Source organism: Equus caballus, chromosome 22 (genome assembly GCF_041296265.1).
Source record: "Equus caballus isolate H_3958 breed thoroughbred chromosome 22, TB-T2T, whole genome shotgun sequence".
In the NCBI taxonomy this organism is placed as follows: Eukaryota; Metazoa; Chordata; class Mammalia; order Perissodactyla; family Equidae; genus Equus; species Equus caballus.
Genome location: NC_091705.1, coordinates 50,376,171 through 50,388,572, shown reverse-complemented (window position 1 = coordinate 50,388,572; position 12,402 = coordinate 50,376,171). Strand labels below are relative to the sequence as shown.

The following is a 12,402-nucleotide window of genomic DNA, read 5'->3' as shown; positions in this document are numbered from 1 at the left end:
CTCTCTCCGTCTTGGGGAGAGGGCCTCCTTCAGACCATCTGTCCTGGTCGCCAGGGGATGGGCTAGGCGTTCTTTGTGAGCTGGGTCTCCACCGCCCAGCGCAGGTCGTGTTAGAAAATGTCCCCGCTCTGACCTGGAGCAGGGATGCACAGAGCCCTGTCTCCTCGTCCGAGCAGGAGGAAGACCCCGCCCAGCCGTGGGTCTCTATCTGTAGCAGCAGAGTGGGCAGCCCTCTGTGCTTGGTCCCCTGATCCACTCTCTGGGCTTTTCTGTGGGGCAGGGTCCCTCCCCGCCCACCCTGATCGCCAGAGGCAGTGTGCTGAGTGCCAGAGGCAGAGACCCTGTGGCTGTGAGGGACTGGGAGTGTCCAGGAGGAGCCTGCGTCCAGTGCTCTGAGTGCATGACCCTGAGGGTGGTCCACACAAGTGGGACCCTCCCACCATCCAAGGAGGCCTCCCTGCGGCCATGGGGTCAGGCTTCCTAGGAGGAGAAGCAGAGCAGGTTTCGAGGATGTAAGGAAACTGGCGTGCAAACACCCAAACTTGCATGCACGCGGGAGGAACGGGTGGCTCGGTGGAGGCCTCAGGCCCTCTCAGGGGCTCCCCTCAATGTTGTGTTTGTAAATGTCTTCTTCTCTATACTGCCCCGCCAACAGGATGAGTCTCAATTCCAGGGAGCCTGCCCTTTGGGACCCCGGGCCCCCTCCAGATACCAGATGTGTATCATTGCCATGCTACAGTTTGTAAATTGTACAAGCCGCTCACACAGGCATGTGCCCCAGGAAGCAAACGGAGTGCGTTTCAGAGAGAAATGACCTGCTGCACCTCTAGGGGAGGTAGATGGGCGTGTGGCTCCTCAGGGGTCAGACAGTCAGCACGCCTGTTGCTGGTGCCCGTTCAACCACAGATCACAAACATGTGGGCCTGAGCCAGCGTGGGATTTGGAAGGAGGATCTGCAGCTGTCGTGAAAGGGTGTGGGCTCAGTAAAGACCACCGGGTGCTGGGGGGGCTGCATGGGGGAGGCCAGCTGGGAGAGAAAGAGCCTGCAGGCTGCCCCGGGCTGGGACCCTGCCCCACAGACCCCACCGCAGGGCCCGCCGGAGACCAGGCTGGCTGGGGTTTGCTCTCCCCACCCAGCCAGAAGCAGAGGCAGCCTGGGCAGCTAGCTGCTTCAGTGTGCAGGGGTCCTGGTGCTGTCCAGGGAGAGGACGAGGAGGGGGTGCAGGCCCAGGGTGGACTCACCCGCCGTCCAGTCTCTGCCACTGGCGCCCACTTCATATCCCTGGGCTGGAAGTGAGATGTCAGCACTGCCTCCTCCCTGCAGTGGCTGTTGGGCGTCCCCAGGCCCAGGTGGCCCAGAAGTCGTATCAACTCATCATCTGTGCATCTGTCAAGCACTCACTGTGCTCGCTGAGTCCCCTGCAATTACCACCAGCTTCCCTCTTAACGTAAAACTTGGGCACAGAGAGCTTGCCTCACGTGTCCGAAGTCGCACAGGCAGTGGTGGAAGGCCAAGGTGGCCCCAGCTGTCCCCACCCAAGCCCCACCTGGAGCCTTTGCTGCAGCGGCTGCCAGCTGGGCGTGTGTGGCTCTGCCCTGCACAGGGTTTGTACGATGTTGGCAGGTTTAGCCAACATTGAAAGAAGCAGGCAGTTACCACACAAGTGCAGCTCACTGCTAGGTGACAGTGCTGTGCCCGTCACGGCGCCCACTTCTCCGAGGCGGGGCTCAGGGCCAGGCAGGCGTGTGGGGCGCTAGCGCGGCACCCTTTCTCCCTTTGTCGGCCTTGCCGCCCAGTAGGGCCGGGCCGTCGCCCCTCCCTGGGCCGGGAGGTGGGGGGTGGGGACGGAGAGAGGGGGCTGCCCTGTCCGGAGGCTCCGCCCAGCACGACCCGCCCCCGGCCCGCCCCCGGCCCTGAGCAGTCTGGACGAGTGGTGCCCACAAGACGCCCTGGAGCTCGAGGAGAGGAGCTGCTGTGTGTGACCGTGGGCTGGAGGGCCACCTCGCGCCCCGCCCGGCCTGCACACCTGCCCGTGTTCGGTGGCCTGATCCCCCCACACCCGCCAGCAGGGACGCCGCTCTGCGAGGCTTCCCGCTTGCCGTCCCACCGGCCCTTCCAGTTTCTCCCGCGTCGGACGTCGGAGCCCCGCGCTGCGGTCCCTCCTCTGCAGGGCCCCATGCACTCGGCGGCCCGCGGCCCGACGCCCCGGGAGCATGGAGCCCTTTCTCAGGAAGCGGCTGACCTTCCTGTCCTTCTTCTGGGACAAGATCTGGCCGGCGGGCGCGCCGGACGACAGCATGCCGCGGTTCCCCGACGCGGGCACCGACGCCGAGCCGGAGCCCCCCGCCGCGGAGCCCCGCAGCCCCCCGGCGCGCGCGCAGCTCTTCAGGGCGCTGTACGACTTCACGGCGCGGTGCGCGGCCGAGCTGAGCGTCCGCCGCGGGGACCGGCTCTACGCGCTCAAGGAGGACGGCCACTACATCTTCGCGCGCAGGCTCTCGGGCCCACCCAGCGCCGGGCTGGTGCCCGTCGCCTACGTGGCCAAGGCCACCCCTGAGACGCTCTCAGACCAACCGTGAGTACCATCCCGCTCTGGGGTGTCAGGAGTAAGCGCAGGACTGAGTCTGGGGATGGGCCGTCCGGGATCCTTCAATCGTGCGTCCATTCATCCCATGGCCACTCCCCCAGGCCCTGCCACACAGCCCTGAGCAGGCACACAGGTGTGGTGCAAGGACGGTAGTCGCTGTGCTCTGATACTGCTAAGAGAGACAGTGGCTGGGACTCCGGCTGGAGTAGTCAGGTCCAGTGGGGAATCAGCGGGATGGTGTGTATGGATGCCACTGCCGGGCACCCAGCCTGGCAGTCACTCTGGGAAGCTGCCCGCCCGCCCGGCCTTCCTGCTCTCACATGGGCACTCAGCCCTGGCGTTAAACGTTCTGAGGGTCTCCCCTTCCACACCGTTTGCTGAGTGGTCACTGCTTGTAGGGCAGGGGGCTAGGGTCCCGGATGCAGTTCCAAGTGGGACAGACACAGCCCCTATTCTCCTGGGCTCCCAGTGAGGACATGAGAGAGCAGAGAGACCATCCAGTTGTCCCTTGTGCTGTGGGGGGGCGAGGCGGTGGCTGGGGTGGGAGCTGATAAGCTGGATCAGATAGCTGTGTTCACTCTCTCCTCCCTCCTGTCCACAGTCACTAGCCCCCGTCTCCCCTGCACTGGGCCGGGAAAGGGGCAGACAGGGCCAGGGCCCTGGCCTTAGGGATTGCTCCCAAGGAGACTTGTTTGGGGAGTGGACATAGGTGAGGGGAGCCCACCCATTCCCCCCAGAGTGCCCGAGGCTCCTAGGGCTGGGGCAGTCCACAGGCAGGGAGCGGCTGGCAGGGACACCTGGCTGTTTGCAGGCCAGTCTGCAACCACACAGCAAGGAAGACAGGTGGGGGCTTTCCCAGAGGGCTCCTCGGAGGGGGTGACCTCTTGGCCCAGGCTCAGGGTCCACAGGACAGGATAGCCTCCTGGCACAGCTTTGTGCCAGCTCCGAGCCGGGCCTTGCCATACAGCGCTGGACATGGTGGGCAAGCTTCAAGCCTTTGCCTCAAACCTTGGAGTGGCCTCTACTTGTCTTTCCCCTGAATGCAGTGGGCCAGCCAGGATGTTGTGACCATTGCAATCTTCAATGTCTAGATGGATGGGGCAGTGGGGGACCCTCGGCAGAGACGCTGCCTACTAGCCCCAGCGTACACGGAGGCAGTGTGCTGGGTGAGAACAGGCCAGAAGCTGGTTGGTGAGCAGGTTGAGCAAAGCCAGGCCCCGCTGCCCAGCCCAGCCGCCCAGACGTCACCCTGGTGCGGGCCCCTGGTCCTGCACCCAGCCTGGCCAGGCCTGAGCCCTGGTGTGTCCACTGCAGACCAGCATCAGGTCTCAGCTTCACCTAGGCCACCTCCAGCCTCCGGGGGGCCCCTTGGCACTTCCAGGGTCTCTTGGGGGATTTGCATGTGGTGGGGGAAGCCTGAGCCACAGGAAGACGTCTTCCAAGGGTACTCCGGGCCCCCACTCAATGCCTAGCCTGCCAGGAGAAATGGGTGGGACTGAGCAGCCATTGTGATGGGGAGGGGGTCCCACAGTCGCCCCAGGTGTGGAGGACAGACCCTGTGAGCAGCTTCTGGAGGCGGCTGGTGGGGCTCGTGGGGGAGGAGGCGCTGCTGGGAGGAAGAGCTAATGATTGTTTGCCTGGGCTGGAGATGAAAGGGCTGACCACTCTCAAGGTGTCATTAGCCCTAGACACCTGGCCGCCTGTCCCTGGGGCCAGACCAGCGGGCGGCGCGGGGAGAGGCCCCTCAACCTCGACCGTGAGGCCTCTGTTCACAAACTGCCCCCTCGATCCTTATCTTGTCCACTGCACCGTGGCCCAGGGAGAGACCCTGAGGCCCAGGATGTGCACAGGGCACAGCCCTCCGGGCCTGATGTGGAACTCCAGGGGAGGGTCGGGGCTGGGGAGCCTCTGCTTCTCCTCCTCCCACACAGCCCTGCTGCCCTGGGAGGGTCCCCTGTAGCCCCTTCACAGGTGAGAGCTCAGGGGGCCCTCCGTGGGCGGAGCCTGCCCGCCTCCTGCTGCCAAATCAATGTGTCACCACAACAAGCTCATTGCCCCCCAGCCTGCTGGCCAACCTGATCTCATCTCAGGGGGCCCACGTCCACACGTCCTTGACCCTGCCCCGCCGGGCCTGCGGGTTTCACCTCCTGACGTTTCTCAGGCCTCTGCCTCCACCCCCATCACCACCCCCTGCCTGTCTCCGGCTCCTTGCTCCCTCCAGCCCCAGCCCGGCCCACCCTGGCTCTGGCCATGTTGGTTCCTGGTCCCTCCTCGCAGCTCCCAGGGTGGGCACAGGTCTTTGTGCCAGGCTCAGGCCTGTCTCTCCCTCCTGCCCAGCCCTGCCCGTGCCCCAGGCTCCAGCAGCACCTGCCCACCGTGCAGCGCTGCCCACCACCTGTCTTTCTGGGGGCCCCGCCTTGTGTTGACTCCCTTTGAGTCGTGCTTTGGGCCCTCTAGGATCCTTGCTGGTGCTGCACACCCCTGGGCTTCTGAGAGCCAACTCCCACAGCCCCCAGATCCCTGTGCTCGCCCCGTCAGGGTGGATGAGAGGCTGTGCTCCCAGGACTGTCTCTGAGCTGCTGTGGCTCCCCCTTGAGGGACAGGCCTGCTGTCACCAGGTCCCCGGAAGCTCCAGGAAGTGGGAGCCTCCAGGGTGGGAAGCTGACTCAGGGGTGGGGTTCCCCTCCCTGGGCTTTGGGGAGCAGACACAGGCAATAGGGTGGGGCCAGGGGCTTTTCTGTTTCCTTCCAAGAATGTGCAGCCAGGGAGCCGCACCTGGCATGACTCAGGTGGGCTGCCAGCCCCAGTGGGGTGTCTAGTGGGGGAGCCCCAGACGGGCCCCTTCCTTGCCTGGCACCACACTCGGGATTGAGGGCTCCTGGTCTCTGGGAGTCCCACGTGGACCAAGGAGCAGGCACCTAGAGCGGTCTCAGCCTGCTTGGCATCATGAGGGGAGCGTCTCTATATGGACAGAGGGCCAGGGGCTTGGGCCGGCCTGTGCTGGGCAGGTCTTGAGCCTCCCCCAGTGTCCCCAGCCTCTCCTGCCCACCCCGCTCAGGCCACTTCCTCTGGGGCCGTCCCGGCCTCTTGGGGACCGAAGCCTGTTTCTCTCACTTCTTCTTGCTGACCTCCCAAGGCATGTGGTCCCACCCAGCCAGGTGGCACCTGTGGTCCTCCGTGCCATACCAGCTGGCACTCCTGGGCAGCTTGTCAGGCCCTGATTCCCATGGGCCCCCTGCCCCTGCAGGGGCTCAGCAGGCTGGACTTCGGAGGGTTCTGCCTGTGGCCAGGGCTAATTGTTAGTTCATGGCCAGGGCTGGTGGTCACTTTATGAGCAGGGCTAATGGAGAGCCCATGGCTGAGGAGAGTGGACAGTCTCACCTGACGCAGGTCACTGCTGGTGGCTGTCAGCTCGGTGCCAGCCCACGCAGTCCTTCTGTTCAGTCCCGATGACCCCAGAGTGAGCACTGGAGGCTGGGGCAGGTCCAGATCCTGGACTGCGATCCCAGCATCAGGCACCTGGTGCCCCTTCTCTCTGAGAGACAGTGAGACAGTTGGGGCTCCGCCCTGCTGCCTGCATGGAGCAGGCCTCTGGGACCCCTGACCGGTGTGGGGGCAGTGGTCACTCAGGGCTGGGCCTGTGTGGTGACCGCCACGCCTGTCCCTTGCAGCTGGTACTTCAGTGGCATCAGCCGAACCGAGGCCCAGCAGCTGCTCCTGTCCCCGGCCAACGCACCAGGGGCCTTCCTGGTTCGGCCCAGCGAGAGCAGCCACGGGGACTACTCGCTGTCAGGTATGGGGGTGGCCCTCGCACCCCCGTCCCCACAGGAGGCACCTTGCCCAGCCCCCGCCAGGCCGGAATACCCTTGACCCGGGGGTGGTGGCTCCCCAGGTAGTCCAGCCCCCGCATGCCCGGCCCTACCTCGGGCCTGATGGCACCCACGCTGGTCTCCCCCAGTTTGCTCTCTCACTCACTCACTCATTTATTCACTCATTCACTCATTCACTCATCTATGGGTTCACTGACTCGCTCACTCATTCCCTCATCCACGTGTTTACTCACTAACTCTCTCACTTGTTCCCTCATACACATGTTCACTCGCTCACTCACTCACTCTTTCGCAGTCCCCCCTTGTTTCATTCACTTAGTCACCGACTAGTTAATTCACCAAGAATCCGTTGAGTGCCTACTCTGTGCTCTGTGCTCACTGTTGGCAGAGCCTCCCAGGGCCCCTCTCACTACCCCTCTGGCCTGCACTGCCCACGCTCCCTCCTTCTCCACGCAGCTCTGGTCATCTCAGGGCCCACAAGGCCAGATCTGAGCCAGGCCCCCCGGAACGTTGTAGGGCTCATCTGGCTGGGATGGCGGGAGGATCCGGGTCAGGCTGCAGCCAAGACACGGCCTCCATCTCTGTGCCCTCCCAGTCAGGGCTCAGGCCAAAGTCCGCCACTACCGCATCTCGACGGCAGCTGACGGCGGCCTCTACCTGCAGAAGGGCCGGCTTTTCTCCAGCCTGGAGGAGCTGCTCACCTACTACAAGGCCAACTGGAAGCTGATCCAGAACCCGCTGCTGCAGCCCTGCGTGCCCCAGGTGGGCCCAGCCCTGCCCCTGCCACCTGCCAGGCTGCCCCTCACCAGGCCTCAGACACTGCCCAACATGCATCCAGGGGGGTGAGCAGGGCAGCCGGCCTGGGCCTGACTCTGGGTGCTGCTGCGGGGTCTGATAAGGCCTGGGAGCACCCGGTGTCCCAGCAAATCCTCCGCACTCCGGTTGGGGGCCCTGTCCCAGGGTTGGGTGTGCTCTCTGGGGATCCGAGGGTGGAGGGAGATGGGACTTGTGGTATGCCCTCCCTCTCCATGTCCACCTCTGCAGGGGAGCAGCAAGAAGAGCAGGGGCGAGTTTGGGGAGGTGTCTGGGGAAGGTGCCCACAGCAGCCCCGGGCCCCAGGGTGGAAGCTGTGGGAGGAGACGCTGATCAGGACGATGCCGCACCTGGGCTGGAGCTGCAGTATTCCCACGACTGTCCCTGAGGAGCAGTGCTGTCGAGGGGCCGGGATAGCCATCTGGTTCCTCTGGTCTCTTAATGACAGCCAGGAAGGGGCAGTAACGAGTGTTTGTGGGCGGATGTCCACCTCCAGCAAAGGTGCCACTTGGCCCGGAAGCAGGTGGGGCCAGGCCTCTGGCAGTCGGCACCCGGCCAGGGCCGGCGTTGAGCCTGTGGTGGGGGCGGAGGTGCCAGTGGCCTGGTGCCCCCAGGAGACACTGCCTGCTCTGCCGGGGGAGCAGCAGGCAGAGGCAGAGGCGCTGAGTGCCCCCACCCCTGCAGCAGCCCCCCAGGCAGGACGAGTGGGAGCGGCCGCACTCCGAGTTCACCCTGAGGAGGAGGCTGGGCGAGGGCTACTTCGGGGAAGTGTGGGAAGGTGTGTGGCGTGGCTCCGTGCCAGTGGCGGTCAAGGTCATCAGATCAGGTGGGTGAGGGCCCGCCCACCCCTGCTGGTCCCACCCTCTGACCCCAGAAGCCCTGGGGACGGTGGCGATGGGCAGGCTCTGGAGCGGTGCCCTCTCCCGCAGCCGACATGAAGCTCGCTGACCTCGCCAAGGAGATCCAGACGCTCAAGAGCCTGAGGCACGAGCGCCTCATCCGGCTGCACGCCGTGTGCTCCACTGGCGAGCCTGTGTACATCGTCACCGAGCTCATGCGCAAGGGCAACCTGCAGGCCTTCCTGGGCAGTGAGTGTCCGCCCCTGCCGGCTGCCTGGGGTGGCCTGCATCCCTGCCGCAGCCATAACCACCCGGCCCACGGTTGACGGTGGCACCCGCTTCCTTCCCTGCAGGGACCTGCAGTGGTGCACCAGGCCTTTTGGTTGGACGTTTGACTGTCCAGGCCCAGAGGGCTGTGGTGGGCTCTGGTCAACAGCAGGTTCAGGGTCCCGGGTCTGGGCCGGGCCTGGGCCTTACAGAGGGACAGTGAGAACACTGCGGTTCCAGGCTGGGCAGAGTGCGGGCGGGGAGGGCCCAGTCCCCGAACAAGGTCAACGTGGACCCAGCCCAGCCTGGCGTGCCCCCTCTCTGCTTTGGCCGTTCTCTGTCCCTGGTCCCTGCTGGAGGCCCGGGCAGGTTAAGGAGCAGCTTGCACAGAAGGACGTGACGGGTGCAGACGCCTGCCCCTGACTGTCGGCCCTGCCCTTCAGGTCCCGAGGGCCAGGCCCTGAGCCCGCCTCTGCTCCTGAGCTGTGCCCGCCAGGTGGCCGAGGGCATGAGCTACCTGGAGGAACGGCGCATCGTGCACCGGGACCTGGCCGCCAGAAACGTGCTCGTGGGCGATGACCTGGCCTGCAAGGTGGCCGACTTTGGCCTGGCCCGGCTGCTCAAGGTCAGTGCGAGTCGCTGCCCCTGCTGGGTGGCAGAGTGGCTGGGAGAGGAGGGGCCACTCCGCCCACCCCTCCCCTGTCTCCCCTCACCCAGGACGACATCTACTCCCCGAGCAGCGGCTCCAAGATCCCTGTCAAGTGGACGGCGCCCGAGGCGGCCAACTATCGCATCTTCTCCCAGAAGTCGGACGTCTGGTCCTTCGGGGTCCTGCTCTATGAGGTCTTCTCCTATGGCCAGTGTCCCTATGAAGGTGGGTCACGAGGCAGCCCTGGCGGGGAGGTGAGGCCTCTCCTGGAAAGGGGTAGTGTGAGGGAGGAAGCGAGGGGTCCAGCCCGAGGGCGGAGGCACACCCCACCCTGGAGGTCGCTGACCCTCAATGCTGCCCACTTGACAGGGTCTGGCCAAGGGCTGGGGGGAGGTCTCCACGGTGACCCCGGGCAGAAGCAAGGCAGCCCCTGCCTAGCCCCTCTCCTCGGCTCCCAGGAATGAGCAACCACGAGACGCTGCAGCAGATCATGCGAGGGTACCGCCTGCCGCGCCCAGCAGCTTGCCCGGCTGAGGTCTACTTGCTCATGCTGGAGTGCTGGCAGGACAGCCCCGAGGAGCGGCCGGCCTTCGCCGTGCTGCAGGAGAAGCTGGGTGCCATCTGCAGTTGCCTCCACCCTGCCCTCATGTGACCACCCAGGCTGCTGAGGCTGCGGCCGGGCCCCTCGCTCCCGTTGGGCGTACCCCTGCATGGTGGTTGCCGTCAACATGTACGGGGGTGCCAGACCGCCTGGAACCATTGCCAGCCTGTGGAGCCTCTGGCTGTGGCCTCACGCCCTGACACAAACACTGACATGCACATGTATGTGCACAGGAGGCAGACACACAGACACCCACTCAGACTGGGGACAGGCTCATGTCCTCTGTGCAGTGTGACCATTGTCCCTGGTGAGGGACAACTTCAGTATAGAAGGCCAAGTGGAGCCCAAATTTTCCTTGGCCTCAGGGAGATGCTGGCGGGAGAAGCCCTGGGCCTGGGCCGAGGCCCCTCCACGCGTGCCTGCTGCCCTGTGCCCCCTTGACCCCTCCCAGGGTTAAGAACGAGGGGCAGGGCTTCCCAGTTTTCTCCAGAGTCCTGCCATGGCCTTGTTGCAGCAGTGGTGCTGGGCTCCCAGGCAGCCCTGGGCACTGGCCCACATGGCACATACTGGGCATATGCTGGGGCGTGGCCACCATCTCCCACGGGCACACAGGTCCCCGTGTGCAGACCCCAGCACGTGGGAAGGCCACACTCAATAAATGTTATCAACTGACTCAGACGCATGCAGGCTTGGCTCACTCATGGGCAGCAGCCACCCGCACGAGAGCAAAAGCTGGGGCTGATCTGGGGGCCCTCCCCCCAGCTGCCTTATCCTGGCGGGGGGCAGCCGACCCTCATATGGTCCAGGTTCCCACCCAGGGCATTTTGGTGTCCAGAGCAGGGACCCAGAGGCAGCACTACCCCTGGGCCGTGGGCAGGACCCAGGCATGAACAGCCAGTTCTGTCTCCCTGGGGTCTGGAGCAGAGACGACCGCTGGGACTGGAGGAGGGGCCTGGGTCAGGCCGCAGGGAGGTCAGTGGTGGCCAGGCGGCTGTTTCTGGGGTCGGGTGACCCTTGAGGTCAGTTCTTTGGGGACGGGGCAGAGGTCAGAGAGGCAGAGCCTTTGTCTCCTGGTGCCAGTCCGGGAGCCGCCCGGGCTGTGCAGAGGCAGGCGGGGTCAGGGTGGAGGCCGCCGGGTGGGGGCAGCTGGGTGACAGCTAGCTCTTTGAGAAAACGGAAGCAGCCTTGATGCGTGGCTTTTGGGGTTTCCGGGGTGTGACTGCTCCCCCCGGGGGGATTTCAAGCCACTGCTGACACCACCAAATGAGGAGTTGGGCAGGACGTGAGCTGTTGGTTGTTGCTCACCCTGCCTGGCTCTGGTCACCACGAGATGGACAAATGGAGGGGCCGGGGGACTGGGCAGGTGGGGTCTGTGTTCAGGGTCCCGGACCACCACCCTCCTGGGAGCCCCACGCTGGCAGCTGTGCCCCAGAAGGCCTGTGGGGATTGAGGGGCAGAGCATGCAAGGCCTCACTGAGCTCACTTTTCCCTGGAGAGAACAGGCACCATGTGCAGTTTGGGCTCAGCTCTGGGCCGTCAGAGGCCGGTCAGCCCCTCACCACTGACCACAGGCCCCGCCCATGGGCTGGCACTGGAGGGAGCTGGGACCCTCGAGAGATAAGTGACCCACCCAGGGGCCACTTAGATGCTCCGAGAACAGTGGGGGATGTTCCCAGAGGGGAGGGCAATGGGGGAACCACAGGTGGGGACGGCACCCACGGGTGAGGCCACTTCAGGGCCCCCATGACCCTGGCTGTGGGTCAGGGTCGAGTGGGGAGAGGGCAGAGCCCCTAGGAGCCCTGGGCGTCGGGCCGGAACTGCTGTGACTGGGGCAGATGGTCAGACCAGGAGAATTGAGCCTGAGACTTTTGGGACCCCGGCAGCTTAGCTGAAGCCATGCCCTGGCCTGTGGCCCTTGACCCCTTCCATCCTGTCCCAGGACAGCTGAGGGCCAGCTCTGGCTGGTGGCTGAGAGTATGAGGGCTGGAGCTGAGCTCCTCGGTTCTAGGCGTTTCCTCGACACGTGAGCAGCGGTGTGGGACCAAGGGGCTCCAGCCTCCGCGAAGGGCTGGCCTCTGCTTCCTGCAGCTGCAGTGCGGAGTGATGGGCTGGGCGGGCGCCTCCAGGGAGGGGATGTGCTGGGCGCGGACCAGCTGGAGAGGCGGTGTGCGTGGGGGTCACTGGCTCATTCCTGGGGTGTCTCGTCAGCCACAGGCTGAGCAGGTTTGGTGCTCTGGCCTCCGGGAGGGGCCGGGGACTTTCGGTCCTGACGCTCTCCTGCTTCCTGGTGCAGCTCAGGCAGAGTTGGGGCACATCTGCGCCCAGCGACACGCCTCGGCCCCCTGGACATGGGCTCCTGGGCCAGCCCGAGGGCTGAGGGGACTGGAGCATGTTGCTGAGCGGTGAGGGCAGGCACGCAGCAGCCGGGGGGCACCTGGGAGCCCCCTGGGCCCCGACACAGGGCCCAGCTGTCTGTCCGCCCCCTCTAAGCCCTCCCTGCACCTCCCTCTGCTGCCCCTTCGCCACCTGGGGCAGAACTGAGCTGGGCTGCCCAGCTCATAGTATGTGCATGAACTTGTTAAATGACACACTGTCCTTAAATAGTAATTCCTGTCCTTAGCCTCGAATGGAGTGAGTGGCGCCACTGCTGTCTTTTCAGTCAAAGGGAAGGTGCCAACATGTAGGTTTCATAGGTGATGCTCCCCTGGCCATTTGTCCTCACGGCCCTCCCACCTGGGGGCAGGGTCTCTGCACGCCCTCTCCTCCAGAGGCTGGTGCACAGGACAGCTGCGAGTGGGGTGGGCTCCGTGGGGGA

General features: G+C 65.1%; 1 protein-coding gene across 3 annotated transcripts; it reads left to right on the top strand.

The window, feature by feature from the left end:
- The first annotated feature begins 1,689 nt into the window (after positions 1 to 1,689).
- On the top strand, positions 1,690 to 10,269 carry SRMS (src-related kinase lacking C-terminal regulatory tyrosine and N-terminal myristylation sites). Of its 3 annotated transcripts, none has more exons than XM_001492784.5 (8): positions 1,690 to 2,576; positions 6,260 to 6,381; positions 7,014 to 7,180; positions 7,916 to 8,057; positions 8,161 to 8,319; positions 8,781 to 8,962; positions 9,055 to 9,211; positions 9,445 to 10,269. In XM_001492784.5, the coding sequence occupies exons 1-8, from the start codon at positions 2,215 to 2,217 to the stop codon at positions 9,636 to 9,638; spliced, it is 1,485 nt and encodes a 494-aa protein (XP_001492834.1). In that variant the 5' UTR covers positions 1,690 to 2,214; the 3' UTR covers positions 9,639 to 10,269. The 3 variants fall into 3 exon arrangements, with proteins under 3 accessions (XP_001492834.1, XP_070103631.1, XP_070103630.1); XM_070247530.1 differs by having other exon boundaries at positions 9,356 to 10,267; XM_070247529.1 differs by having other exon boundaries at positions 7,919 to 8,057; positions 9,445 to 10,265.
- Positions 10,270 to 12,402: the final 2,133 nt, after the last annotated feature.